We start from the raw sequence: 27,198 nt of genomic DNA, 5'->3' as shown, positions 1-27,198 counted from the left end.
AATTTACACTAATGATCTGGCAGAAGAACAACGAAAGTGCAGTTCTGAAAAGCCTGGTCTACAAAGACTCTCTGATGAACAAAACAAGGCTCTGATTTTATGATCACAGCCAGATGTGTAGAAGGAAGAGAGAAAACCAACCCACCCAGTGAATCAAAGATTTCTTAATAGTGATGTTGTATCATATAATGGCCACAAATAAGAGAACTTTAAGCTTTTAACGGTGGAAACAGGACTGTATCAATTCCGTGTTGGAAATTTGGCAACTTTTCTCTTTTTTATTGAAGTATAGTTGATTTACAACGTTGTGTTAATTACTGCTGTACAGCAAAGTGGTTCAGTTATACATGTGTATATACACATACACACACACACACACACACACACACACACACACACATCCTTTTTTTAAAATATTCTTTTCCATTATGGTTTATCATAGAATAGTGAATATAGTTCTCTGTGCTGTACAGTAGGACCTTGTTGTTTATCCATTCTATATATAATAGTTCGCATCTGCTAATCCCAAATTCCCAATCCACCCCTCCCCCAACCCTCTCCTCCTTGACAAACACAAGTCTGTTCTCTATGTCCATGATTCTGTTTCTGTTTCATAGATAGGTTCATTTGTGTCATATTTTAGATTCCACATATAAGTGATATCATACGGTATTTGTTTTTCTCTGACTGACTTACTTAGTATGATAATCTCTAGTTCCATCCACGTTACTTCAAGTGGCATTATTTCATTCTTTTTTATGGCTGAGTATCAGCAACTTTTCTTTAATACCAATACAAAGATTTGGTGTAGCCAGGGTGCTTCAGGTTGGCATTTTAAATGTTGTTGGGGAAGGATGATGGCAGTATTAATTATATCTAGGTCTATGATCAAAAGGATGTGTTCTTAGTAGACAGACCCACGTAGGAACTTCTATTTCAAAGACTGAATGTTGTTATTCTAAAGTGCTAGCTCAGACCAACTTAAGAAGACAGTCAGGGCTCATGTGCAGAGCTAACAATGAACACACAAATTGGCAAATTCTACGATGCTCACGGAGAGGCAGCTATGATGTGAGAGTGCTGAACATCAGGCCATTTAAAAAGGATGGGACAAGTGGAGGAATTTAGGGTGTTTGGACTAGTAAAGAGCAGACTGAGATTAAGTTACTTAAAATGCTGTCCAAACATTCAAAAAGCTGTCATATAGGTTGGAATAAACTGTATATATCTTCAGAGGTGGACCCAGAATCTTATCAGGAAAAAATATAGAGCTAAACCTAACAAGGTGAGCATAGGGACAGCGTGGTATATTTAAATACAAGATTTGATTATTCTAAGTTCAAGAGAGGATAGATAAGCAGTATGTGTGGAAAATCTGGTGCTCTGTTCAACAGAAAGCTCACTGTTAGTTGTGGGGTAATTTTGACACTAAGAAATGTCATAAGATCTTAGGCTGTGTTAACATATACCTGTGCTTTCCTGGGCATATTCTATCAATCATTCATTCTTCAAATTATTAGTAGGTTTTATGTAGGGAAAAGAGTTTTAGGGTCCAATATGTTTGGGAAATGATGCACAAATCAGGCTTATTCAAGATTTTCAGGGCTTTAATGTGCTGAATGTACTGTATATTTCCAAGAGAGGGCTATGATATGAAGTACTTTCTCATATATCTTGCACAATGGAATACTACTCAGCCATGAAAAAGAATGAAGTAATGCCACTTGCACTAACATGGATGGAACTAGAGATTATCACACTAAGTGAAGTCAGTCAGAAAGAGAAAGACAAATACCATATGGTATCATTTATATGCGGAATCTAAAATATGACACAAATGAACTTACTTAACGAAACAGAAACAGACTCACAGACATAGGGAACAGACTTGTGGTTGCCAAGGGGCAGGGTGGTGGGGAGGGATGGATTGGGAGTTTGGGATTAGCAGATGCAAACTATTATATATAGGATGGATAAACAGTAAGGTCCTACTGTATAGCACAGAGAACTATGTTCAATATCCTGTGATAAACCATAGCAGAAAAGAATATAAAAAACTGAATCACTTTGCTGTACTGCAAAAATTAACACAACATTGTAAATCAACTAAACTTCAATTTAAAAAATTAAAAACAATAAAATGTTATGGGGATAGGAAAAATATGAAGTACTTTCTCAACTTATTTCATCATGGATACCTTCTTTCCAAGGAGTATATTGTGGTACAACTGTTTAGCAAGACACATTTTGGCAAACACAGTTAACAAAAATTATAGTATATAAGAAGAGGGGAATGATGGTCTTGATTTTGGTCAGACTCCACTTGGGTTGTGTGATGAAAGTCAGACACCATGATTTCAGAGGGGAGAACTGATGGAAGAGTAATACAGATGATGTCAAATTGCTTTGGGTTTGGAAATAAGTCTTGTCAGAAATGGCTAACAGAACAGAGGCTCTTTGGCCTGGAAAAGCGAAGACCCAGGAAGGACAAGATAAATGGTCTTAAAATATTTGAAGGTTTGTCATGTAGACCTAGGATTAGTAAACAGGGAAATGAATTTCAGAGAATTATTTAAATAAATCTCCAGTCTTTAAAGTTGTTCCAAAGGTTCCAAATTTCAAAATCGTTCTAAATTTCCAGCCATTTGCCATTCCAACATGGCTGCCTTTGGAAAGACAGGATAGTGTATTTCCAAGGATGCTGGTGCATTATCTGGGATGACCAATCTGAGCAATGGTACTGAGAGGCATTAATATAGGACGAGGATTGGATCAGATGGTCTGCACAGGCCTCACAACACCAAGATTCTATGATTAATGTGTGTCTCTTCTTGCTCCAGCAGTTTTCACTTAGGCAAAATAATGACAGATTTTATTTCCTTACCTAATCCTGATCTTCTATGGGCTAGATTTTTATCATTTGGGTGATCACTTGCATAATCATGATTATTTTTCAAATGTAAAAATAAATTCACAGGGTAATACTCACATTAAAAGTTTTCTTGATCACTTCTGCTTGGATCTTATCAAAAAGATCAAGATCCTTCTCTTCCACCATCTTATCCCGATAAACCCGATTTGATTCGTGCAGATAGAGCTTTACTAGGTCCTGTGTGGATTTTACACATTCCACAGAGGAGAAGAGAATGCCCTTTAAGGAGAATAAACAGCAACAAAAAATAACATGAATAGCAATTTAAAACTACAACAGTTACAATTGATAGAAGCCAGTATGTGACAGGTATTGAACTAGATGTTTTGCCAGAAAAAGCTCATTTAACCATCCATGATGCTACAAAGTAATTTTTACAATAGTCATTTTGTATAATGTGAAGTTTGGGATTCAGATAGACAGGAAGCATGCCCAATGTCATAAGGTAAGTGGCCTTAGTTCAAAACCACACAGTTTTGAAACCAGGTCTGTCTGACCTGAGAGCCTGGAATTTCAACCACTACTTTCCAAATCACCACAGTGAGAGGTGAGGCTGCTTCTCTGCTGTATTTCTCTTCTACAAGTACCACTTTGAAAACTAATCTGGGTGATGATTGCTTATGTAAAATCAGAACGATGACATAGGGCTGGAATGAATATAGCTAACCTTCGCAGGCCAGTAATCCATTTATTCATCTCTAGTAAGTTCTCCTTCCTATATACCTCAGGGATCGTTCCAAATATTTACTCTTCTTTTCAAATTTGTCACCTCTCTGTTACTATTAGCCAGTGTCCTATCCCTCTTTTTCAAGGAAAAATGGAGACCACTGAGATTAGAGCCTCTCGATGACTTCAGATCCTATAACTTCAAGCTCATCGATGCCTTGTTTGCCCTCATTGCTTTCTTTCTTGTCTTACAAGAAAAGGGGTCCTTTAATTGTTCCTCATTACGGACAGAATAATGCTCAGATTCATCCGTGTGGCATAAAGATCTGGACATAATAAGACTACCAATCTGCTTCCTCATCACACTTACCATCACTTCCCATAAAATCTAGATTTCAGTTTCACAAACTGCAAATTATTTTCTAACCCTGAATACTTTTGTGCCTCCATGCCTCCTGCTTTACTTCCTCGGCTCGTCTTTCAAGATCTAGCTCCACTGCTCTCTGCTGAAGTATTCCAGGGCATCTCCTCTCCTGTCCAACAACATCCCTCTGATGTGCCCCGCATAACCCTTTATATATAAATCTCTATTAATATAGAAGAATTATAAGTTTCTAAAATTACTTTTCTTTGTACAGGTTTGCTTCTTCCAGGTCATGTTGAGTGCCTCTAAATTTTGGAAATAAAGCAATATACTTCCAAATACCCCATGGGTTAAAGAAGGAATCGTAGGGAAAATTAAGAAATATTATGAAACGAATGAAAAAAAATATAACACATAAAAGCCTGCATGATGCAGTGAATGGTACAATTAGAGGTAAATTTATAGCCTTAAGATAAACATTTCAGAAGAGGTGAAAGGCTGACAATTAATGATCTAAGTAGCCATGTCAAGAAGTTAGGAAAACAAGAATAAACTTACCCCAAACCCAGAGTAAGTAGGAAGAAAGAGATTATAAAGAAAAGAGCAAATTTTAATAATGTAAAAAACATATCAAATAGAGATAACCAATAAAGTCAAACACATAATATTGGTATACTTTTCTTTTCTTTTTCCATTTCTTCTGAAAAGACTAGCACAATTGATAACTCCCTGGTAGGGCTGATAGAAGATACAAAGAGAAAAACAGAAAAGACACACATAGTCAGAATAAAAGAGAGAACATATGTCAGATAAAACAGATACTTAAAAGATAACAACAGGATACTATAAACAATTTTGTGCCAATAAATTAGAAATTGATGACACTGACATCTTACAACTGATACATAAAGAAACAGAAAATGTGAATTGTCTAATATGTATTAAAGAAATTGAATTTATAGGGCTTCCCTGGTGGCGCAGTGGTTGAGGGTCCGCCTGCCAATGCGGGGGACGCGGGTTCGTGCCCCGGTCCAGGAGGATCCCGCATGCCGCAGAGTGGCTGGGCCCATGAGCCATGGCCGCTGGGCCTGTGCGTCCGGAGCCTGTGGTCCGCGGCGGAAGAGGCCACAGCAGTGAGAGGCCCAAGTACCACCAAAAAAAAAAAAAAAAAAATTGAATTTATAATTTAGTCTTTCACAAAGAAAACTTCAGATGGTTTCATCATTAAATTCTTCTGACATTTAAGAAAGGCATAATACAGTGTTTTAAAAAATCTTCCAGATAGTAGAAAAAGAGGAAACGTTTCCCAATGCATTTTTTATGAGGACTTCATAACCTTAGAATACTAGGAGAAGGAGAAATTATAGGAAAATCTTATTAATATAGGTGCAAATGTTATATAGAAAAAAACAGTGAATGAAATCCAGAAAATAAAATGAGTTCACCATGTAACAACTAAGTTGGGTTGATTACAGGAATGCAAGGTTGATTTAACATTCAAAAATAATCTATGTCATTTATCCCATTTATCCCATTTCCAGAAAAAATGGAGAAAAAAATGGATATAATTATTTCAACAGATATAGAAAAATCATTTAAGTTGCAACAAATACTCATGATAAAAAAAAAAAAACTCTTGGTAAACTATAAACAGAAAGAAATTTTCTTAAACTGGTAAAGAGCATCCACAAAAATCTATAGTAAGCATCACACTTAATGGCCAACTATTAAAAGCTTTCCCCTAAAATTAGGAACGCTGCAAAATGCCACTCTCACCACTTCTCTTCCTTGTAGTGGCAGCTGTAGCCAGCACAGTAAGAAAAAGAAATTAGAAGATTTAAGGGTTGGAAAGAAAGAAATTGTTACTATGATTCATTTTTACCAATGACATGATTATATATATAAGTACAAACGTAATATTGAACAAAGACACAAAAGGATATTTACTATATGATTCCATTTATATGAAGTCCCCAAATAGGCCAAAATAACTTATGGTGTTAGAAGTCCAGACAGTAATTAGTTCTGGAAGGAGGAGAAAAGAGTGAATGGAAGAAAGAAAAAGGAGGAGTTCCATGGATGCTGGGAATGTTGTACTTCTTGATCTGAGTTGTGGTTACATAGCTGTGATGACTTTGTGACAACCAAGCTCTATGCTTATGGCCTGTGTGCTTTTCTACTTGGATGCTATACTTCAATAAAAGTTTATTTTACAAAAAGAGAGAAATCTCATTAGGTCCCTTTGGGCCCATCCACACATACATCTCGGCCCGTCTCCTTCCCGGGTCTCCTAGGTACCAGCCCTGTGCGAGGTGCAGACGGCGGGAAGAAGCCCCGCCGGGAATGCTGACTCCGGGACTGGGTTTTACAGCGAGGGGTACCATCAGCTGATGTGTATAAGCCCTGTTACAGCCGAACACTCAGGCTGACTGACAATTAAGGGCTGAGTCGATGAGAGCACGTCAAGAGCAAACTTTGCACCGTCTTAGTTTTGTGTAGCACTGAGATGGGAACGGTTAATGATATCTGCTACTCAGGGCACTATCAAATTCTGTCCTGATGCCCGATTTCTGGACAGAGTGCGTGAAATGCAGAGGAGGTCTGAATGATTGAGCCTTAGATCAAGTTGGATGGAGGAAAACAGTGTGTTCTCCAGGCAGCGCCTGTCTCCCCGGGGACAACACCCCCCCCTTATGCTCTTCTGTCAGGCCTTCTTCAGACAAGCAGGCCGGAGGGGGCGGGAGGGGGATGTTGTAGCCACGCTGTGGCCTTGAAACTCGGCTCTGGAGGAGGAGGGTGAGGAGGGGCGGCGCTGGAGGGAGTCAGGGGCTCCGGTAGGGATGCACTTTCCCCCATCTGGGGCAGGGGGCTGACAGCTGGCAGGCTGCAGGGAGGCCAGGCTGGGACACAGAGCCCGGGGGGTGCCACTCAGGCTGCCTGAGTCTGGAAAAGAAACAGACTTAGCCTCCCATGCCAATATCTCCCCTCCCTGGTTCCTCCTTGACTTTGCACGGTTGCCACCAAAACAGGCTGGACTAGAACCCTCCTTCCTGAGGAAGTGTTTGCTACCCCGAATTCCCGGCACAGTAGAGTTGACCCCGTCTAGTTTTTTGATATGAGGCTTCTGATTACCAGTTATGCTGAATATACTCAAGCTACCTGATTTGTCTGTAGCATGGTTTTGTCATTTCTAAATTGGAAATGATCGGTATGTTACCTGATATGGTTGTTGTGAGGATTAAATTATTAGCTAATAGATGCAGAGGGTGTAGGACTGGCTCAGTAAACGCCAGCTTTATTACAGACTGAAGGCGGATTTTTTACAAGGATCCCCCCTGTTCTCAAATTCCCTCCCCCATCTCACTGCTCGCAACCTCTCCTCATCACTGTCCGCTTCCACCTACTTGCTATTCCGCTAACATGGTGTGTACTTTTCTACCTCCACGGCCATTCATGCCGTCATCTACCAGCTGGCAACTTCTCCGAGCCTCTGTTAAATTGGGATAATAACGTGTATCCCAAAGGGTTGTCGTGAGTATGAATCTCAGGTCACACAGGTGACAAGGCGCTGTCCAGGCAGGAGCTGGGCTGGCGCTTCATGTGAGGGAGACCGAAGGCCTCTCTCTCCTTTAGTTCTGCCACTATGGGCAGCGTGAATTTGATCAAATGGCTCAACTCCTTTTTGCTCATCTGGAAGATGCGCATGGGGATGCCCCCAGCTCATCCTGTCACAGTGAGATTTCAGAGACTGATTGTGTGATAAAAAAAAAAAAAAAGAAGTCTTTCTCAATTAATACTCAGTAAATGGGAGATAAGGGTGGGAATGCACAAACTTTGCCACCATCCAGGTCTGAGGGCCACGGAGCTGTGGGTTTTACAGGCTTGGAGCTGAGTCTTTCTTGCTGCCTTAACTGTCTTATGCTGTTCTCCTCATAGAAGGAACAGGTGAGAAGGACAGAATGGCATGGTGGAAAGGGGTTCTGGCCTGGGACCTGAAAGACCTAGGTTCTGTCCTGGCTCCTTCCCTGGCTGGCTGTGTAAGCTCTGCGGGTGTGTTTCCTCATTTGTAGCTGAGTTAACGCTTGGGAGGCACGTGACCCAGGAGAGCTGTCCTGAGCCAGCTTACAGGAGCTCTCAGAGACTCAACCTGGCTGTGGGGCTGTGGTCCACCCTCCAGGTAAGCTTTTTGGGAGCATCACTCTTGGATCTTTGAACTAATAGTAGGTTTCTGCTTCTTTTGACCATGGAACCTGCAGGCTCTATGGCCTCAGAGTCTGGACCTTTGCTAGTCTGAGGTTCCCCAGAGTCCTACCTGCACAGGTAATGTAATTAACCCCAAACACATGTGATCCCCATGGAGGGTCATGCCTCACTCCCTGATCATGCTGATAGTTCCCTACAGATGTGGCCTCTGCTTGGGATAAAAGGCACTTTCCCTCAATAATGGCTCAGAACTATCCTGGAGCGGGGTCTCTCTGAAAAGTGGTTTCTGCAGATTCTCATCCAGGATGGGAGGGCTGTGGACCTATCACAAGAGGATGTGGTACCTGGCCAAGGGGAAGAGGGGGCTGGGTTTGCTGCATTGCCCTCTGGAGGTTTTGGTAGTGAAGGGGCAAGCAACTGGAAGCACCAGGCAGACACAGGCCACCACTATTCAGATGAGCAGCTGGAAGGATCTGAAATGGCTTTGATCTGGAAAATAACCTGGAAGTTTTAGGACTGACGCATCCCAGTGGCTGGCGGATGGTGTCTTCGGAATAGTATGACATGGCTTTAGGAAAACTATCCTGCATGGTTTAGGGGATGTTATTTTTCATCCCAAGAATGATGGGTGTACCACCAGGGCCTGCAAAATAGTTTTCTCACTTCTGTGTCACTTTCTTTTCTAGGCATGTTAGAACCATTAGATGACATTATCTCCAAAATGCTGAACCTTCTCCAGCCCGAAGGAACCAACTCAGAAATAAATACACTCTGCTTACCAAGAAGTAATTTAATGGGCAAAGAGAATTCTATTATGTTGAATAGACCCTCACGGACCCCACAGCACTCTGTTTACTTGTACATTCGTCACTCCATATGAACTGTGCCTTTGCCTGAGAGTTTGGCAAAGAATGGAGGGGACAGGATCATGGCTAAGCCTCCTAGTGTGTCTTGGAGCCGATGGACTCACCTGGAAAATGTTGGCCAAGTCCCTGAGGTTGAAGATGTAATGGAATCTGATTGCTGTGGGGAGGAACGTGGTGGCGATCTTCTGGTGGAAGGTAAGGGCCAGACGGATCAGCTGGGGGACGCATTTCTGCAGTGGTGCCGGGAAGTCCCCAAGCTTCAGGTGCTGAGTCAGGATGGTGCAGTAGATGGAGGACAGGGCGTCTGCTCCCGGGAAGGAGAGGGCGAACACGCTGAAGTGACGCTGGATAGAGGAGCAGAGGCACATGGAAGAGGCCACGAATTAGACATCCGTGGTCACAGGACAGAAATCACCTCTTCAGGATTTGGATAAGATGGTGAAGAATTCTTAGAAGGGCTTTGAATTCTACATTCTGGCCACATTTCTCACATTAAACCCAAACTTAGGTTGAACCTAAAATGATTAATGGGTTTTGGACTTCTGGTCAAAGATGTCAGCATGGCGTAGCAGGAAGGGAATGGAACTTGGACTCTGGGAATCTGAGTCCAAATCTAAATGTGATCCTGAGAATGCACATGACCTTGGGAGGGTCATTCACCTATCTGAAGTTCTCTCAACCTGAAGACCAAGTTGAATTAGATGAACCCTGATTCCTTCTGGCTCAAAAAGCTTCAGAACTCTGGGTCTAGGGGTTTTTCTGTCTCCCTGGAAATGCAAATCAGCATCCTGTATGATTTACTACTTGAAGAGGCTGGACAGGGGAGGGGCCAATTATCACACATAGTCCAGTGACATCAGCCTGGAAGGTGGTGTTTAGGACCCCAGGGTCACAGTTCCTCCTGTACCTGAAGCCGTGGGTTGATGGTGAAGCTGCCCGCAGTGGGGTTCATACAGGAAATGTACTGGACATTCATGACCTCCTTTAGGGACAGTTTGTTTCGATCATACCTGGAACAGTCAGAAACCATGGACGAGAGTTGAGTGAGGACAGAGGCAAGTAAGTGTGCTGTCAAGGTGAGCTGGGATGTGCCTGGTCATTCATGTGTTTGGGGGTAAAAAACAGTCTAGATACATTGGTAGAAACTGAGAAGAGACAAGAGCTTAGGACAAATTCCTAAGGGATACAACATCTATAGAAGTAGCGCCGGAAGAAGAGACCACAAAGATGGTCAAAGAGGTAGGAGGAAATCAAGGGTGTGTAGTATCCAGAAAGCAAAGGAACCCAGTATTTCCAACAGGACAGAGCAGTCAACCACATCAAGTGCTGCAGAGAAGATAAGAAACATGGTGACCCAACGGGGTCTGCTGGATTTCACTATAAAGATACAGTTAGTCGAGCAGGAACAGTTCAATAAAGTGGAGGAAATAGAGGCCTAATCATAGTGGACAGAGGAGCGAGCGGGAGACAAGGAGGTGGAGACAGAGGGGAGAATCTGGTTATGCAGAGACACAGAGCAGTAATTAGAAAATGATTTTTTAACACTGTAGGATAAATTTGTGCAGGTTTAGACACTGATATGAAGGAGCCCATCGGGAGATAGGGGAACTAGTAGGTGAAGTGAGATTTCGAGAGATGGAGAGAGTAGACTCAAGATGCTGGGGGGTGGTTGAGCCTCAGGGAAAATGTAATAAGGGGAGGGAGAAAAAGATGCACAGGGATGGAAGTAAGTTGTATGGGTGTGGAAGCTAGAAATGGAGATGGCAGCAGTGACCATCAGCTGAGGTCGGGTGGGAAGTTTGAGGGGAGAGGAGAAGGCATGAAATAGGCATTTTGGAGGGTGGAAATGTAAACATATGAACGCAATACAGTAGAATTTCCAGGAAGTTTCTACTTCCCATTGAAGGTTTGTGACTGTGAACCTAAAGTAAAACTATTCAATAAGCAGCCTGATCTTTTCCAGGAGACTTCAGCTGCTCGAATACTGGTGTGGAGACTGTGGATGGTGGTCCATGGCACGCGTCCAACAAAGGCCTTAGGAATGAATGAAAGGCAAGTCGGGTGACTGTCGTCATGACTGTAATTCCTCTCTCTGAACTCCCTCTTGGTCCTCCCTGCTCCTTCTCAGCAGCAGTAGATTCAGTGTGAGGTAGAAGATGAGCCAGAGTTATCTCAAATCACTGACTTGCTTTTTTCTTTCTGGCAAGTTTAGACCTTTTGCCATTAAAAACTATTCTGTTGCAGGAGATAACATCAGAGCCTGTGAGATGCTCTGAAAAGACAAAGGCTATTAAGACTCGCAAACACACGTGCACTATAAGAATGTTAGCTGTTCACAGCGAAGGCCCTGCTCACTGCGATAGGACCACAGGGGGAGGGGGGACGGGGGGGAGGGGGACTGGTTAATTCTGCTTTGGGAGCTTGAAGAAGGCAGCTTTAGAGATGAATATTGAGGAAAAACGTAGACATTTTTCTTTAAATGAGAGCTCAGTACCTTCTCTGACCAACCTCTTCCGGTCGGTCTCAATTTCCTGTTGGAAGGAAGAGCACTCAGGAAACAATCCCATGAGGGACTCAGTTTGCTGTGGCAATTCTCATCTGGCGCTAGAGCTGAGCTGAGGTCTGCAGCTCCAACAACAGGACAGCGATTGGCCTTGGACCTGTTCCCCACCCGGCCGAGTCCCTTTATGTGTGCTCTTACCAGTGGCCGTAATCCAGGTGCTGCCTGATGATGGTGTGGGGCTGTGCAGTCCCGTAGGCGTCCACCTCAGGCATGTTCATGTCATCTATGAAATAGATAAGCTTCTTGTTGCCTGTGGGGCCATAATTTCTGCCCGCTTTCTTCTCCAGAGGCTTCTCCAGGACAGCTGAGAAGAGAGCCAATGAGTGAGGGAAGGAGGTTCAAAGCTCAGATGCCAGTACTAAGACAGTCCAATGTCAAGGACAAGCCATGGTGTAGCGTGCAAACAAGAGCTGCTCCCAGCAGCAGGCAGTTCTACAGGACCAGAGGGAAGGAGGCCGATGACCAGGCAGGAGTGGTGACAGCAGTGCCCAGGCTTCGAACATCTGACTGCGCACTGTGTTAGGGTGTTTTTTGCTTGGCCTCACTGTGCAGCCTGCGGGATCTTAGTTCCCCGACCAAGGAAGGAACCCGTGCCCCCTATGTTGGAAGCATGGAGTCTTAACCACTGGACTGCCAGGGAAGTCCCTCTGTTAGGTTTTTACAGACATTTATGGTCTCACTGAATCCTTACAACACTGCTACAAGATTAGTACCATCACCCCTTTTATAGGTGACAGAACTGAGACTCAGAAGAATGAATTAACTCTTCTAAGGTAGAGCCAGGATACAGATCCAAACCAGTTAAACTTTAAAGCCCATGTCCCTTCTACCACACTTGCGGTCCACTTTCTTTGTTTGTAGACTAGAAACAGAAGTCCCAAGGCCTAGTACTCTACCCCCAAGGAAATCTGCAGATCCTGGGTATCTCCAGATCCTGGGTAGACCTGCCCTCTCTACCTAAGACAGCAGGGGAGCAGCCCATCCCAGGGCTGGGAGGAGGCTCCTTCCACCCCTGCTATAAGAGAGGAAACACCGGATATTCTGTCAACAGTATTCTCAGAGAGTTCACCTGCTGGGGTTCCCTGAGGGAAAGCAGAAACAAGAGCCCCAGAGAATTTCCCAGAAGCTTCCAGTATCATGAACAGCGCCCCTCTGCCTTCAGGTATCAGATCATCTTCAGTGCCTTTCTGGAAACCAAGTACAGACTCTCTCCTGGAGCTGCTTCTTCAATTACCCAGCCAGAGGGAAGCAATCAAAGAGTACGGTTTTCCAGCCTGACAGGACTTGTTTAGAGCAAATTTAAGTAATAGGCTGGAGATACATGTATTTTTTTTCAATAAAGCAATTAAATATTTATGTATTGCAAGAACCAATACTATTACCGCTGGAGGCTCTAAGAACCATCTGATTCCTTTTCTTGAAAAACAAGTTTGTAAACAAGGAGGAGGTGTCAACAGACATGTGAAGGTGACAGATAGAAAGACAAGTTCCTTCAAGAAGCTTGAATATTCCAATTTTCTGGTCCTGAGTTAAATTAAGTGTTCCAAATATGAATTAAATTTAAATTAAATTAGCATGCAATTAACATACACTATCAACCAATTAATCACCCAACACCTTCTTCCCCCGCTTAAGATATAACAACTATATATGAGATCTGTCAAAATGAAATATAATTAATGGGCTGTCAAGGACATGCCTTTGAGAACAGTTCTTCTAATAGGAAATTCTCTCCTTAGGAAGACTTGTTTCTCCTCCTCCCAAAGCAATGATATTCAAATCAACTCCTGGAATTAAGCAGACCCTGTAATTTGGGTTGATTACACTTTTTACGCTTCTCAAGGATTGTTGAGGAGAAAAGCACATCAGCTAACAAGAAGTGGGCTTGGAATGCACGGGATTATCTCAAACGGATGATGTCAAGTACTCCAGAGAAAGAGAGGCCTCCCTAGGAAAGGCACACACATGCTGGATCCCTTCCTGGCCGAGCTCTGTCCCAAGTCCCATCTAGAATGGAATGGTAGTGAGTTCTTTTGCTTCCAGGTAGAACTGGAGGAGCAAAAGTGGGTTTACATTTCAGCAAAAATGTTGATGTTGAAGGCACTAAACAAATGAGACATATCAAAAAATGTGACCCTCCCACCAACTTTCCAGGTTCTGCACTGTTGCACACAAGGCCGTACCCAGCCCTGGAGCTCACCTGTGCGTCTTACTGCACTTCTCCATCGGGAACGGCTGGGCGGTCAGCCTGTGGCCACGTGGAGGAGCAGCAGCTGCCCCGTGTTTTGATTCACACCATCCCTCCTGCACCGTTTCACCACCATTGTGCATTGAAGAGCTGCTTCATTTTCAAAGTGGGTTCCTGTTTGTTACCTCATTTCACTGTCTCCACTGCTACCATCCTTGTCTGAGGCTCTCACCTGGTGACTGTGACATCCCCCCAAATGGTCTTGCTGCTTTTGCCCTAGATCCTTACGCTATATTCTCAAGACAGCAGACAGGGGTATTCTTGTAAGATGTAAATCAGACTGTGCCAGTCCCCTGGTTAAAACCCTCGGGTGGTGCCCCATCTCACTTGGAGCAAAAGCCAGTCTGGTTACTTGGGGAACCACGCATCTCGTTTTTCTCTGCCACTGCTCCTCTCTTCACTCCCTCTGCTCCAGCCATCCTGCTTCTGACTCACTCGTCACTCACGGCCTCGGGGCCTTTGCTCTGGCTGCTTCCTGTCTGCAGTCCTCTTCTCCCAAATGCCAGAAGTTTGCTCCCTCACTCCCATTGTGCGTTTATTTACTCAAATGCCATCTTCTCAGCAAGCCCCTTCCTGGCACTCAGGCCCAAATTAAAACCCCACCTCCTATTCCCTGCCCCTGCTTCATTTTTCTCCATAACACTTATTACCACTTAATATCCTCTATGTCTTTCTTATCCATCTTGTTTATTTATCTCCCTTCCTCCACATTATAAACTCCACAAGGCCAGGAATCTTTCTCTGTTCGGCTCACTGTCATAACCCCAGCACCTAGAATACTATTTAGCACAAAGGAGGGTATTCAAAAATTTATTAAAGAATGAATGAATGAATGACTTTTATTATGATAACAAACTCCATGAATAGACAAAGAAAGACTTATCATCCCCTCTTTGTAACTAAGGAAACAGAGGCTAAGGCAGGCTAAATGCTGTGCTGGAATTAGAACCCAGGGCTGTTGATACTCATTTCAGTGCTTCTTTCATATCACTGGGGAAGAGAGGGCTTGTGAACCACTATGTCCCAACCCTTCTCCAGGGCTTCCTTGACCACTGCAGTCCCACGATTCCTCCAGTCTGAGCACCAGAGCCGTGCATTCATTCACTCACAGGGCATCACTAGGGACCTGGCTTTGTGTGGAGGACTGGATGTGCACCATATCACTGACCCCTCAGAGCATCCCTAGCATGCATTGTCATCACCTTTAAAAACTTCTTTCAACAAATGAGAAAATTGAGCTTTAGGGAAGTAAAAGGACTTTATCCAAGGTCATGCAGCTACTGAGGGCAAAGCCAGGATTCTAACCCAGGTCTGTCTGACTATGGCATCTTATGTAACCACCACAGCAAAGTACTTCTTAAACTTTACTACGACCTGGCTTCCACCCTTCAGAAATCCCAGGTTTAGTTAACTCATTGCCTGACCATGTTTTTGACAGAGATCATTAATAATTAACTGTGTCTTACTTTGAACTGACATGATTTGTGTATCTGTGTTTGAACAATTTTCCTTTCATATTATCCAATTTTTCACATTAAGATGTTTCGGTTATATTGTAAGGGCTTTTCATTTATTCTTTCAAAAAATAACATACTTTGTATGATTATAAAATAATACATATTCATTATATAAAAATTGAAAAGCATAGAAAATCATAAAGATGAAAATGAAAATTGCCCATAATTCTATCACCTATAGCAGTAAGCATTACTTTCAATATTTTGGTGTATTTCATTCTAGTCTATTTGCTCTGTTAGATTTTTTCCTTTACAAAATTGGAATTATACTGTATATTCTGCCTGTATATGTTTTTTTCATTTCTCATATTTTAAACCTCTTTATATGATAATACCTAACCTCCCAAAACACGATTTTTAATTGCTGCATTGTGTTCTATAATTTGGAGGTGCCAAAATTTATGGAATGGTTTCCCTACAGTATGAAACATGTTGTTTTCAATTTCCTTATACTTTGAAACCCCCTCCCCCCATTCCAAGTAGAGTGTCTTGCCCACTAGGTGGTCTTTGATGATTTAATTTTGTGTCATCTCCTTTTTGGAAGATATTCAGGCGATGGCGAGAGTTGTCTATCTGTGATAATGTAATGCTCCTTTGAAGTCGCGAGTTTGATCAGATCTTTTTTAAGGTCCTGTCCAACCTTAAATTTTTAATGAATAGGTGATGGAGATTTGTTTTACACAAGGACTCAGACCCCTGAGCTCCTATCTAATTAGCGTAATTACGCACTCACATATTTGTTGAACTAATACTTCAAATCGCAGTTGGATGGCAGAATTCAGGACAGTGACGAGCATCGTTTTGGCTCACTCGCTTCACACTGCAAATACATGCCCAGTGATGCTGTGACCCAGTTCTTTACCTCTCCTTTTCCCTTTCTAAACTGTCCTGTCTATGGGTCATTGCAAATTATTTTAGTTTTAAAAATTCCTTATATTTTCAAAATGAATGAGAAAAGGCTTAAGTTATTTCAACAGACATAAAATAGACCAATTAAAATAAAGGCTAAAAAGGGATTCCAAAACAATATAGAAGAAACTTATTTGTACCAGTAATCAGGGATGACATAGTTATTGTAACCAAATAAAAATGGTCACATTATTCTTTAAGAACTGCCTCCTTGAAAGCTCAGAACTAAATCTGTGTTAATTACAGTAACCATGTCACCCCAGATCACTGGTATAAACCCATCTCTACTTTTGTATGAAAAAACTTTTCAGGCACTCAATTCTAAAAGGCATATATCGTGGAAACTTACAAAAGGTGTATCATGCTGCAAAATGGGCATGGAGATATTAAAAAAACCCCTGAAATTTATCTTTTATTGTCCTAACTTTCAATCAACACCAAAGGGTGGATCATTAAATGGTAACTCAGCAAAGGGAAAGAAAGCAGTGCAACTGCGTCTGTGGCATTTAGAGCAGCCTCTGCCTCTCTCAGCCAAGGTGTCAGTGTTACTAATCTGTGATTTGTGCAGCTGCTGGTGAATGATCAAGTGAAGTCTGAGAGTTTCAATGACCACGTGAAGGCCCTATTTTATTTATTGTCAAAGGCGGAGACGTCCATGTGCTCCAGATATCAGAAGAACGGAAGCAAAGTTGGCATTCTATTATGGAAATTTAGATGCATGACTTACTGTCTTATCAAAGTGGATGGACACTGTAGCTCAGTGAAATAAGACAGCCTGGCTATTAACTCACTGTGTGACTTTGAGGGAAGTCCCTTAACACCTCTAAAGCCTCATTTTCTCATCTTGTAAAAATAAAGATCATCAGATCTGTGATGGACACCATTTCCTACTTCCTTCTCCTTAGTCACTTTCCAGCTGGGGTGGCCACGTGACACAGTTCTGAACAGTAACACACACACATAAGTCAGTGGGGTTCCTGGAGAGCTATCATTTCCTGACATGGGCACTAACTCTTCCCTTTATCTTTTTTTTTTCCATTTGGAATGCAGATGTGATGGCCGGAGCAGCAGCCATTCTGCTACCCTGAGGTACCATCTAAAAGACTAATAGTTACTATAGCCTCAATATCATTGAACCATTGATTCAGCATTAGCAACTGCCTACCTCAAGACTTCTTGTTGCATGAAAAAAGAATCTCTGTTTATGTCACTATCATCAGATTTTCTGCGGCTTGCAGTCAAAAGCATTACTGATAATACAGTTGTTTGGCAGAGTATAAACTTCAAATAAAGCAAGTGCTATCCGCACTGGTGAGCAATGTGAATGTCTTGAAACACAACCCACATTTGCATTTAAAGGAATTTTGAATCTGAGTTTAGAAAAGTACTCAATGGAGACCCCAGAGCTGGATGCAATAAGAGTGGAGAGATGCAGGGAGTATCAAGCAGCTGCCTTCTCTATAAAAGAACATCTGATTTTGAGAAAAATGGCATTCAATGGACTAGCAGGATGAGTGAACTGCAAAACATCCCCCTGGAGACCTCAGTGAATTGACATGCTGGGGTGAAGTTACTGCCCATTTGAAAGCTGGAACATTTTTTCCAAAAACATTATTTTTGTTTTAGCATAGTTTATGTTAAATGCCTTTTTCAAGCAAAAGGGGTTTGCTTGTGTTCCTTTTTGTGTTCCTGGCAGTTGGGGCTTAGAGATTATTGCATAATATTTATAGATTTTTAAATTTGAGAAGGATTTTAATATTGTTAGAATAACAGCTTCCATTTATTGAGCACTTATTGTATGCTAGGAATCATTTTGAGTGTTTTACGTATTTTATCTTGCTATTCAGGAATGAAAAGAATGAACTATTGCACCCTCAACAACATGGATAAATCTCAAAATCATGGTGAGTGAAAGGACCCAGACAAAAAAGAGGGCCTATTGTATGATGATTCCATTGTATGATTATATAAAATTGTATAAAATTTTATACATTGTATAAAATTCTAGAAAATGCAAACTAACCTATTGTGACAGAAACAGACCAGTGGTTGCCTTAGGCACAGGACGGGGGTGGGGGGGGTTGGGAGGGAGGGAGGGATTACTAAGGGAGGTGAGGGACTCACGGAGGTGATGGATGTATTCATTATTTCGATTGTAGTGATGGTTTCATGATTGGTAAATATTTCAAAATGTATCAGATTGTATACTTTAATGTGTGCCATGTATTGTATGTCAATTATAACTCAAAAAATATTTTTTAAAAAGGAAAATGTTGGGGCTTCCCTGGTGGCGCAGTGGTTGAGAGTCTGCCTGCTAATGCAGGGGACGTGGGTTCGTGCCCCGGTCTGGGAAGATCCCACATGCCACGGAGCGGCTGGGCCCGTGAGCCATGGTCGCTGGGCCTGCGCGTCCGGAGCCTGTGCTCCGCAACGGGAAAGGCCACAACAGTGAGAGGCCCGCATACCGCAAAAAAAAAAAAAAAAAAGGAAAATGTTAAAAAATTATCCTGCCTTTTAGTAGGAAAATGGATAAAAGAGCTGTGATTTATTCACACAAGGGAATTCTATGCAGCAGTGAAAAACCAATGAAAACGTTCTGCATGCATTAAAACAGACAGTGATGAAAAAAGCAAGTTACCAAAGAAGTTACAGTATGATACATAGTTAAAATTTAAATACACACAACAACATGGTGTATTTTATGGGTACATATATGTATCAAAAGCGTAAATTTGGAGTAATGCACATCAACTCTAGTGGTCCTAGTCCGGTTAATGAGGGGCAAGACAGAGGAAGGGATGGGGGTGGTATGTTGGCTGTACTTAAAATGCTAAGATCCACAGCAAAATGACAAAATGTTAACATCTGTGAAATCTGGGTTGTGGGTACATGGGCATCTGTTACGCTATTTTCTGTACTTTTCTGCATGCTTGAAATATTTCATAATTTTTAAAAAGTTTAAGTCATTCTCCATCCCACTCTTAGCATCCAGTTCCCCTTGCCAGGGGCAACTGCTGTTTCTTGTGTGTCCTCCTGGAGATATTCTTAGTACATACAAGCATAGATGTATGACTGTGTGTGTGTGTGTGTGTGTGTGTGTGTGTGTGTGTGTGTGTGTGTGTATGTATATATATATATGCAAATTTTTATCTCTCTCTTTTTAAACAAGATATACTTTGGAGCATACTATATACACTGTTCTGTATCTTGCTTTTCTCACTCAATAAAGAGCATGGAAATGGTTCCAACTCAATTCATACAGACTTTCCTCATTCTTTGTAACAATGCTTAGCATTCCATCATATGGATAATTAGGCTATTTCCCATCTTTTACATTACAGACACATTATAAACACACCTTTTGCACATCTGTCTGGGTATACTATCTGGCCTTTAAAGCAGACTACACCACATCACATTGAATCTTCTCTTAATTCCAAGGGTCTTAAGTACAAACAGCAATGAAAATGTTGGGCTTCAAAAGAGTGATGGGCTCCTGACGTGGGTGGGACAGTTTGCCAACTTTCTGATGCCAGAGCAGCTACCCTTTGGGTTCCTGCACCTCCTTTTTATGTTTTCTATTTCCTGTTGGATACCAGGCTCTTTGCTCCCACTTTTCTAATTGTTGGTAGCACCCTTTTCCCTGCCATTTTGTTGCTTCTAAAATGTTTTCAGCTAAGAAGCCAAATAAGAAAACTTGTTTGGCCTGTGACTAAAGTAATGGATGGGAGGGTCCAAGTAAGGGAACCCAGTATTTTTCAGAGTCAGGAGTAGGATACTCCTCTCCTTCTCCTTGGTTATGAATCTTCACTCTCTGGTTAAAGTATTTTTTTACATTATAAAATCATTATAACAGGACTCTAGAGAACAATTTCTCTAGACGACTCAAATAGTACCACTAATAATAAGAGTAATATTATCCAATATTTATTTCAGTTTCCAAAGTGTTTCTTATCAGGGAGGTAGTACAGCCTAATGGTTAAGAGCACAGGCTCTGAAGTCGGACTGTCTGGGTTCAAACCCTGGTCCACCACACTTGCTGTGTAGCCTCAAGTAGCTTATTTAACTTCTCTGTGCCTTGGTTTTCTCATCTATAACATGGGGGTTATACAAATACTTTCCAAGGTTGTACAAGATTAAATCATTTAAAAACGTGTAAAAGTCTAATCTCAGGTTAGCGCCTGACACATCCTGGTGAATGTTTGATAATATCAGTTATTATTATTACTATTATCAGTGTAGTTATAGTAGTAGTAAGAGTGGGCAGACCTGATAATCTGATCAGTCACTGGACTCAAGGCTTGCAAGTAAGTGTAGAGGTAGATATGTTCAGTAGCAAAACAGTGTTAGGATGTGAACCAGCCAGGCATGTGAAGTCTGCTTATGACCGCTGCCGGGTGTGAACGTGACGGTGCCAGGCCATGACAGTGCCAGGTTATGACATTGTGTGGCTTGATGGTGGCTGAGGTGTCATGGAGTCAAGATGAAGTTAGTGGTTTGCTGGAGTTGCCTCTTGAGAGCTGACTGTTAAAACAGGGAACTTAAGGGGCTTCCCTGGTGGCACAGTGGTTGAGAATCTGCCTACTAATGCAGGGGACACGGGTTCGAGCCCTGGTCTGGGAGGATCCCACATGCTGCGGAGCAACTGGGCCCGTGAGCCACAACTACTGAGCCTGCGCGTCCGGAGCCTGTGCTCCGCAACAAGAGAGGCTGTGATGGTGAGAGGCCCGCGCACCGCGATAAAGAGGGGCCCCCGCTTGCCACAACTAGAGAAAGCCCTCACACAGAAACGAAGACCCAACACCAAAAAAAAATAAATTAATTAATAAAACTCCTACCCCCAACATCTAAAAAAAACAAAACAAAAAAACAGGGAACTTAGTAAGCTGGTGGTTCAACAGCCATTATTTAAAAACATAAATTAGATAAACTTACAAGTAAGTAAATTATATTAAAAACTAAGGTAATGAATATTCAAAACTCATCATGTGAAAATTATGTGACTACATTTTACCATTATCTGTGCTCTTGAGGTTATGTCCACCTACTGAATCTGCAGAGCAGAAATAGGATGCATGGTGCTCTGCTGTGCTTCTCTTCCCAACTCCATGTTCACGGACATGGTGGGGGTCGCCTGAAATTGGTCATGGTGGGAGTAATTACACGTCAGAAACTGGTAAACACACAGACCAGGGCTTGATTTGTTTCGCTGATTGTGTAGACTTAAGAAAACAATTAAATTTAAAAGTGTATCGTGTCTATAACTGCTCACATTGTGAAGAGCAGAAGAAAATCGGAGTGTTCTTTCTCAAACAGAAGATGCTCACATCACTGACAAACTACTTGTTCTAATACAAGTCTCCATCACTTCAGTTTGTCTTGTTATCTAGGCGGGAATGACAGTCAATTGCTAGATTGGGACCGAAGGTGTGAAACTTTTACCAGCCCAGCGGGGGATGAAGCCCAGAGGCTGATTTGACAAAGAGGTGAAATCTCCCTGTCGCTGAGGGGGAGATGAAGGATGACCTTAACTTCCATCCACAAGCTTCAGGCGCTAACCTGCTGTGAGAGGTAGAGACAGTGCAGCCCCCACTAGCATGAGGAGCTGGCTGGATCCCAACCCTGGAAGAGCTGGCAAAGTGGTGCAGAAAGAAGGTGGGGAGTGAGCTGTTGTCTCACATGGGAACTGGGGAAAGCACAGTGCTGGCAGCACCACGCGTTGACTCTCTGTGGTTCACACTGAGCAGGGGCCACAGAAGGACCAGACCAGGTTCACTTTCAGGTATAAGCTTGGCTTATAACTTTCCAATCTGCAAACAGCCCATAGGCCGAGCTCCTCGTTTTTAGTGGACTGTGCATTCTAGGGGTGGGGATGCACGTGGTCTCACGTGGGAAAGCCCGGGCGGAGGGACAGAGAGTGGGGCAAGGCTGTTACACTGTGAGGGGTGAGAGCAGGGCTCCTCCCCAGCCCTGTCACTCCCTTCCTTTTGTTGGGAGGTTGGCTTGGGCACTTCTTCAAAAGGAGGCTGTTTCTAGGGTTAATGTGATGAGTGTTTCTATATAAAAGGAGAACTGACAGTAGGTGAAGGTCAAGGAGAAAGTGGGTTGCGAGGGGGAAACATCTTATGCAGTGAGCCCTGGACCCTGAAGCCACACCCTGAGGACCCATGTCCCCTCGGGAGCCCAACGTGTAAACTCCCAGTGAAATGCACGCTCCATGTGGCCAGCAAACTGGGTGTGCCACACCAGCCTTGCCACTTGATGGTGACCTTGGGCAACTACATACTTTTTCCTGAGCCTTGGTTTCCCCATCTATGAGGTATGAGGGGTGAATAAAATGATCTCTAGAGGAACATCCACTGCCAGAAGTCTACAAGCCCATGGAAATCTTCCAATGGGTTTTCTGTTTTCTTTGTCATCAAGGTGCTGACCTGTACTGTGTTGAAATCCCGCCCCGGGGGAATTTAGCAGGGCAGGGAGGCACTTAGGGAGAAAGGATGGGAAAGGGGACCTTGCTAAGGTGCTGGAAAGTGGGACACAGAAGGGAGGGGAGAGGAGAGAAGGGGAGTGGGAGGGGAAGGAACAGTGCTGCCGCTGGGAGTCAAGCCTGGGAGGTGCCTGACTTCTGCTCCAGCTCCAGCTCCCGTAGAAGGAGTGGACACTCAGACACCCCACCCCCTCCTCCACTCCCCCTGGGCCCCTTATGTAAGCAGCTCCTTGCAGGAAACCGCTCTCAGCAAGAAGCCCCTTTTCCTGTCACTTGAGCAAATCGATTGCAACTAACTTTTAAACCAGGCGCCCACATGCTCTGCTCACCTGTGACCCAAGAACAGCTTTCAAATCTTTTAATCATACAATGCCTTGCCTAACCCCTCAGTTCTTCCCTTAGATCAAAGAAGTAGAAGTGGAGAATAAGTAATTAACAGATGACCAGATCTCTTCCCTGGCTTCCCCTTCAGTCATCTCACAAGTAAACTGTGTGACCAAACTGTGTGAACAGATAACACCTAGAGGAAGATCACAAGACACCGACAAGCCTGCACGCGGTGGGGCATGGCGAGGACTCTGACCCCCATCTCAGTGATTAACTGAGATGACTTCTGTCTGTCTCTCTAAAAAGTTTCACGGCTGAGCAGACTCTTGGGAGATGGTTTTTGGAGGACGCTGAGGCCACCATCTCCTCAGATTGCCACATTCTGATTAAAGGCACCTTTTTCTTCTGTTGACACCATTTGCAAGTATGTAATTGATTTTGTGAGCAGTGAGCAGCGGGACCGATTCACACGATTTATTGATGTATTCCGTAACTGACCCTGCAGCATTGCCGACGTGGTGTAGTAGTTGAACGGCACGTTTTTCACCAGGTATTCCTTGGCGTCCAGGCTGGCCAGCCTCGCTCCCACCAGCACCGACTTGCCGGTGCCCGCGGTCCCTACCAGCATGACTGGCCGCCGCCGAGCCAGGAGCCGCTCCAGGAAGTAGCACACTCGGATGGTCTCGCTCGTGTGCACCAAGCAGGCCTGGAGTGGGAACAGGATGAGTGTGCCGGGGGCTCATGGGAGAAACAGATGCTGGCAGAGTGTTCCGGAGCATTTCAGGGGAGGGAATTCCTCTGGGGTCGGGGAGCTCACTACCCCGGGGAGGAGGGCCCCCCTAATACCCAGTGAGACCCTCCTACTAACTCATGCTCTGGGTAGAGAGCAGGCCCTTCCTCCTCTGCCAGCGCTGTCTGCCTCCCTGTGGCCTCTCTTTTAGAATCTTCTGCCCTGGCCGTCCTCTCCTCCAAGGATGTGGGGGTCTGGTAATTAAGTTACCTAGGCTTTGGGAGATCTTGTGACTTCATTGCGCCTATAATTTCCTCTGAAAAGACAAGTAGCTGGGGATGACTAATTCCTAGTGAGGTTAAACCTTTCAGACATCCATAAGGGGCTGCCGCTAGAGCCACTGCAGATCCTGGGGACACTGCATGTCCTTGGTCACTCAGCCACACTCACCTGCAAAGGCATCTCAGGGTCAAATTCAAACTGGGGGATGAGCTTGGACCAAGGCTCGAATTTCTTGGTCTCTGGGTCTATGTAATAGTCAAAGATGGTTCCTTGGGAGGGAAACTTGACTGTTTTGAACTCGGTCAGCCACCATTTGCTGAACTCTGCCCGGTCGTCCACGACCTGCCAAAACAAAGAGGTCAGGAGTCAAGGCTCTGCAGAGCACAAGAAGCCTGGGGAGGCTGCCCTGCATCGGGCAGAAGGTCAGGACCGGGAGCAAAGAGGGCTCCTGCTTATCCCCCGAGGATCGACCCCGACAAGGCCCAGCTAAGCAGGGGCTTCCCTTGAGCATGTACATGTGCCCCTGCTTGACCAGGTGGCTGGGTCGCCCTGGCATTATGCATCTCAGAGCACTGGCAGGTGGAGGGTGAGGGAGGGAGGTGTAAGAACACAGAGGAGAGTAGGAGCCTATGGCCCCAAGATGGGCAAGTGCAGCCAAGATCTCCTGAAAAGACAGATCCACCCCGGTCCCCCTAGACTCCCAAGGCTCTGAGCAACGACCAGGACAGCAGTCAGGGATGGAAGGAATAAAATGGTGGCTGTTGACACGTGGGCGCACAGGATGGTGCGGTGAGAAGAGCCTCAGCTGGGGAGTCGTGCACATAACCACTGACAAATCACATCTTTCCATGCCTCCGTTTTCTCATCTGATTCTAGGAAAGGGTATTTCTAAATTTCTTTCAAGAGCTAAAATTCTAAAAATCTAGGAGAAGCAGAGACAAAGGTATACAGGTCTTTCTGACGGAAGGAATAGGTAGCACTATATATGCATACATGTTAGATCATGAGCCCCTAAGGATGGGGCTGTGCACCCGTGTACTCAAGCTAGTGAGTCCAAACTGAAACACAACACACAAAAAAACATCCCAAACATACCCGCTGCTACTGGCAACTCTCTAGGGGAGCAAACCCATTCTTTGAGCACACAGACCTAGGAAAAATCCTAAAAAGGGAAGAGGTCCAGATTGGGCATTTTAGGAAATGTTCCTGGGGAGGAGGACAGACCACGGAGCTGGGCGCATGGCAATGAATCTGGACTTGGAAGAAATGGCACTCATTTCGCTGTCTATTAGGTAAATAGAATTGAATTCTTTTGCCTTAAAAAGAGAATGGAAATAGGCCTTAATGACAGATTTGTTTGCTGTTCTTATTCTGATCTGAATTCAGATTGAGAGGACACTATCTTCTCAATATTTGTTCTCTGCAATCAGAAGCCTTAGGAAAAAAATCTCCATTTTTGACTCATGGATAAAATTCTTTTTTTTTCCTCTGTGTAATTCTTTATTAAAAATACTGCTATGCACATAGAAACTGAAAGCAGGATTAAAGGTGAATAACCCAGACTGGGATCATGACATTAGAATTTAACATTCTGGTGCTTTTGGGGGAAGTTGTTGACATCCAAATCACAGAACCAAGGTCAAAGCAAAATACAAAGGTACCCTAAAAAATATTTACAATGAAGTAAATATACTAACAGAATTTAAAATAGGTACAAAAAATTAAAATGACCAACATTACATGACTTCAAGGGATGTCCTTTCTGTGCTTTTATCTGTCATAACAGGAAGGTGTGGGAAGTTTATACCCTTAATTTGAGTACTCTCAGATATTAAAATCTTCCTATGAATTAAAAAGACTAACTTTTGGATAATCTCTTAAATGGAATTACACTATGGAAAAGAGCGCTTCCCTCCCCAAAACACCACGGCAGAACTAAGAGTGCCATTGAAAACCATTCCCAATGAAAACTAAATGAAAAAACAAATCTTAACATATATGTATTACCTGACACCAATTGTTTTCTGGCTGACAATATTTACTCATGAAAACATATTAGCTGTCTACCTTTGGATAAAATTCTTGAAGACCTTTTAACTTCCTAATGAAAACCATCTTTTAAGTTTATATGGAGAATCCAAGACAAAGACCATCTCTAGAAAGAAGGAGGTTGGGTGCACCTTCTTTCCTCACTCCCAGTTCCACCTTGAGCTACCCTGTCAGTTTCTCAGCCAAGCCATTAGCTGGGCTACACCAACACTGTCTGGCTTCCTGCAATCTGGTGCTTGACCTCACCGTCTACTGTAATTGGACACTGGAAAGACAAGGTCACCTCTGCTGAGTCATCCCATTTCTCAGTTTGACTCTTTGAGTGACTCGTCAGCAATGACCTCAATGAAGAGGCCCCTTCTGAACCCCATCTCCTTAAGGTTGTGACAATTCTCTGGTCCCTTTCCTGCACTAAGTCTGTACTGGCACACAGTGTGGTACAACGTAGCAGAGTTTGGAACACAATATCACCTCATTTGGTCTTCACAATGCTCTAAGTCATCCTGGCTACTGAAAATTACTCCTATTTTATGTATGAAAACACAAAAGCTCAAAGGTTACACCTCTGGCAGCAAATGGCAGAATTGGGAGTTGAACCCAGGTTCTCAGTTGCCCAAGCTGGTGCTCTCTTGAGAGATCATTTACTTCTGAGAGATAATTCTCTGGGATTGCTGCAAAGTATTTAGCCAGGATCCACCCCTCCCTTTTTTATTAGAACTTCTACCCAAGTATGGGCTGTATTTTGTATTATATTCTGCTTCGCTTTAATAATAGCTTTTTAAACATAAGCACCATTGGTGTTCCTGATGCAAATATTTTGGCCAACTTCATACTTTTTGATTTACAGCACTATTTTGTGTTGGGCTTGAATGCAGGCTGTGTGGGGGGCTTGGACAGTCCCTGCTGCTAAAAGCTTTCTCCCGTGTTCTCTCCTCACGTGCCAGCACAGCCGCCAACAGCTCCATGTGCTCCAGAGCCCGCGGCGCCTGGAGGGATGCTTTCTCCCGGGCTTTTAAAAAGAATTGAGTGGATTTAAATTTTTCTACACGGAGATA

The 27,198-nt window shown here is 43.4% G+C and overlaps 1 protein-coding gene across 2 annotated transcripts in view; it reads right to left on the bottom strand.

Annotated features, from left to right (window-relative positions):
• DNAH9 (dynein axonemal heavy chain 9) overlaps positions 1-27,198 on the bottom strand; it is a 299,097-nt gene that overhangs the window by 123,035 nt on the left and 148,864 nt on the right. For both annotated transcript variants that reach the window (XM_004266832.3, XM_033422847.2), the window contains 6 exons: positions 24,263-24,436; positions 23,581-23,788; positions 11,733-11,898; positions 9,939-10,041; positions 9,136-9,375; positions 2,990-3,151 (listed from right to left, as the gene is read on the bottom strand). In XM_004266832.3, the coding sequence (XP_004266880.1) occupies positions 2,990-3,151; positions 9,136-9,375; positions 9,939-10,041; positions 11,733-11,898; positions 23,581-23,788; positions 24,263-24,436 (1,053 nt within the window). The remainder of the gene's footprint in view (positions 1-2,989; positions 3,152-9,135; positions 9,376-9,938; positions 10,042-11,732; positions 11,899-23,580; positions 23,789-24,262; positions 24,437-27,198) is intronic.

The sequence above is a fragment of the Orcinus orca genome, chromosome 19 (genome assembly GCF_937001465.1).
Source record: "Orcinus orca chromosome 19, mOrcOrc1.1, whole genome shotgun sequence".
NCBI lineage: Eukaryota > Metazoa > Chordata > Mammalia > Artiodactyla > Delphinidae > Orcinus > Orcinus orca.
This window is presented reverse-complemented; position numbering and strand designations above follow the sequence as displayed.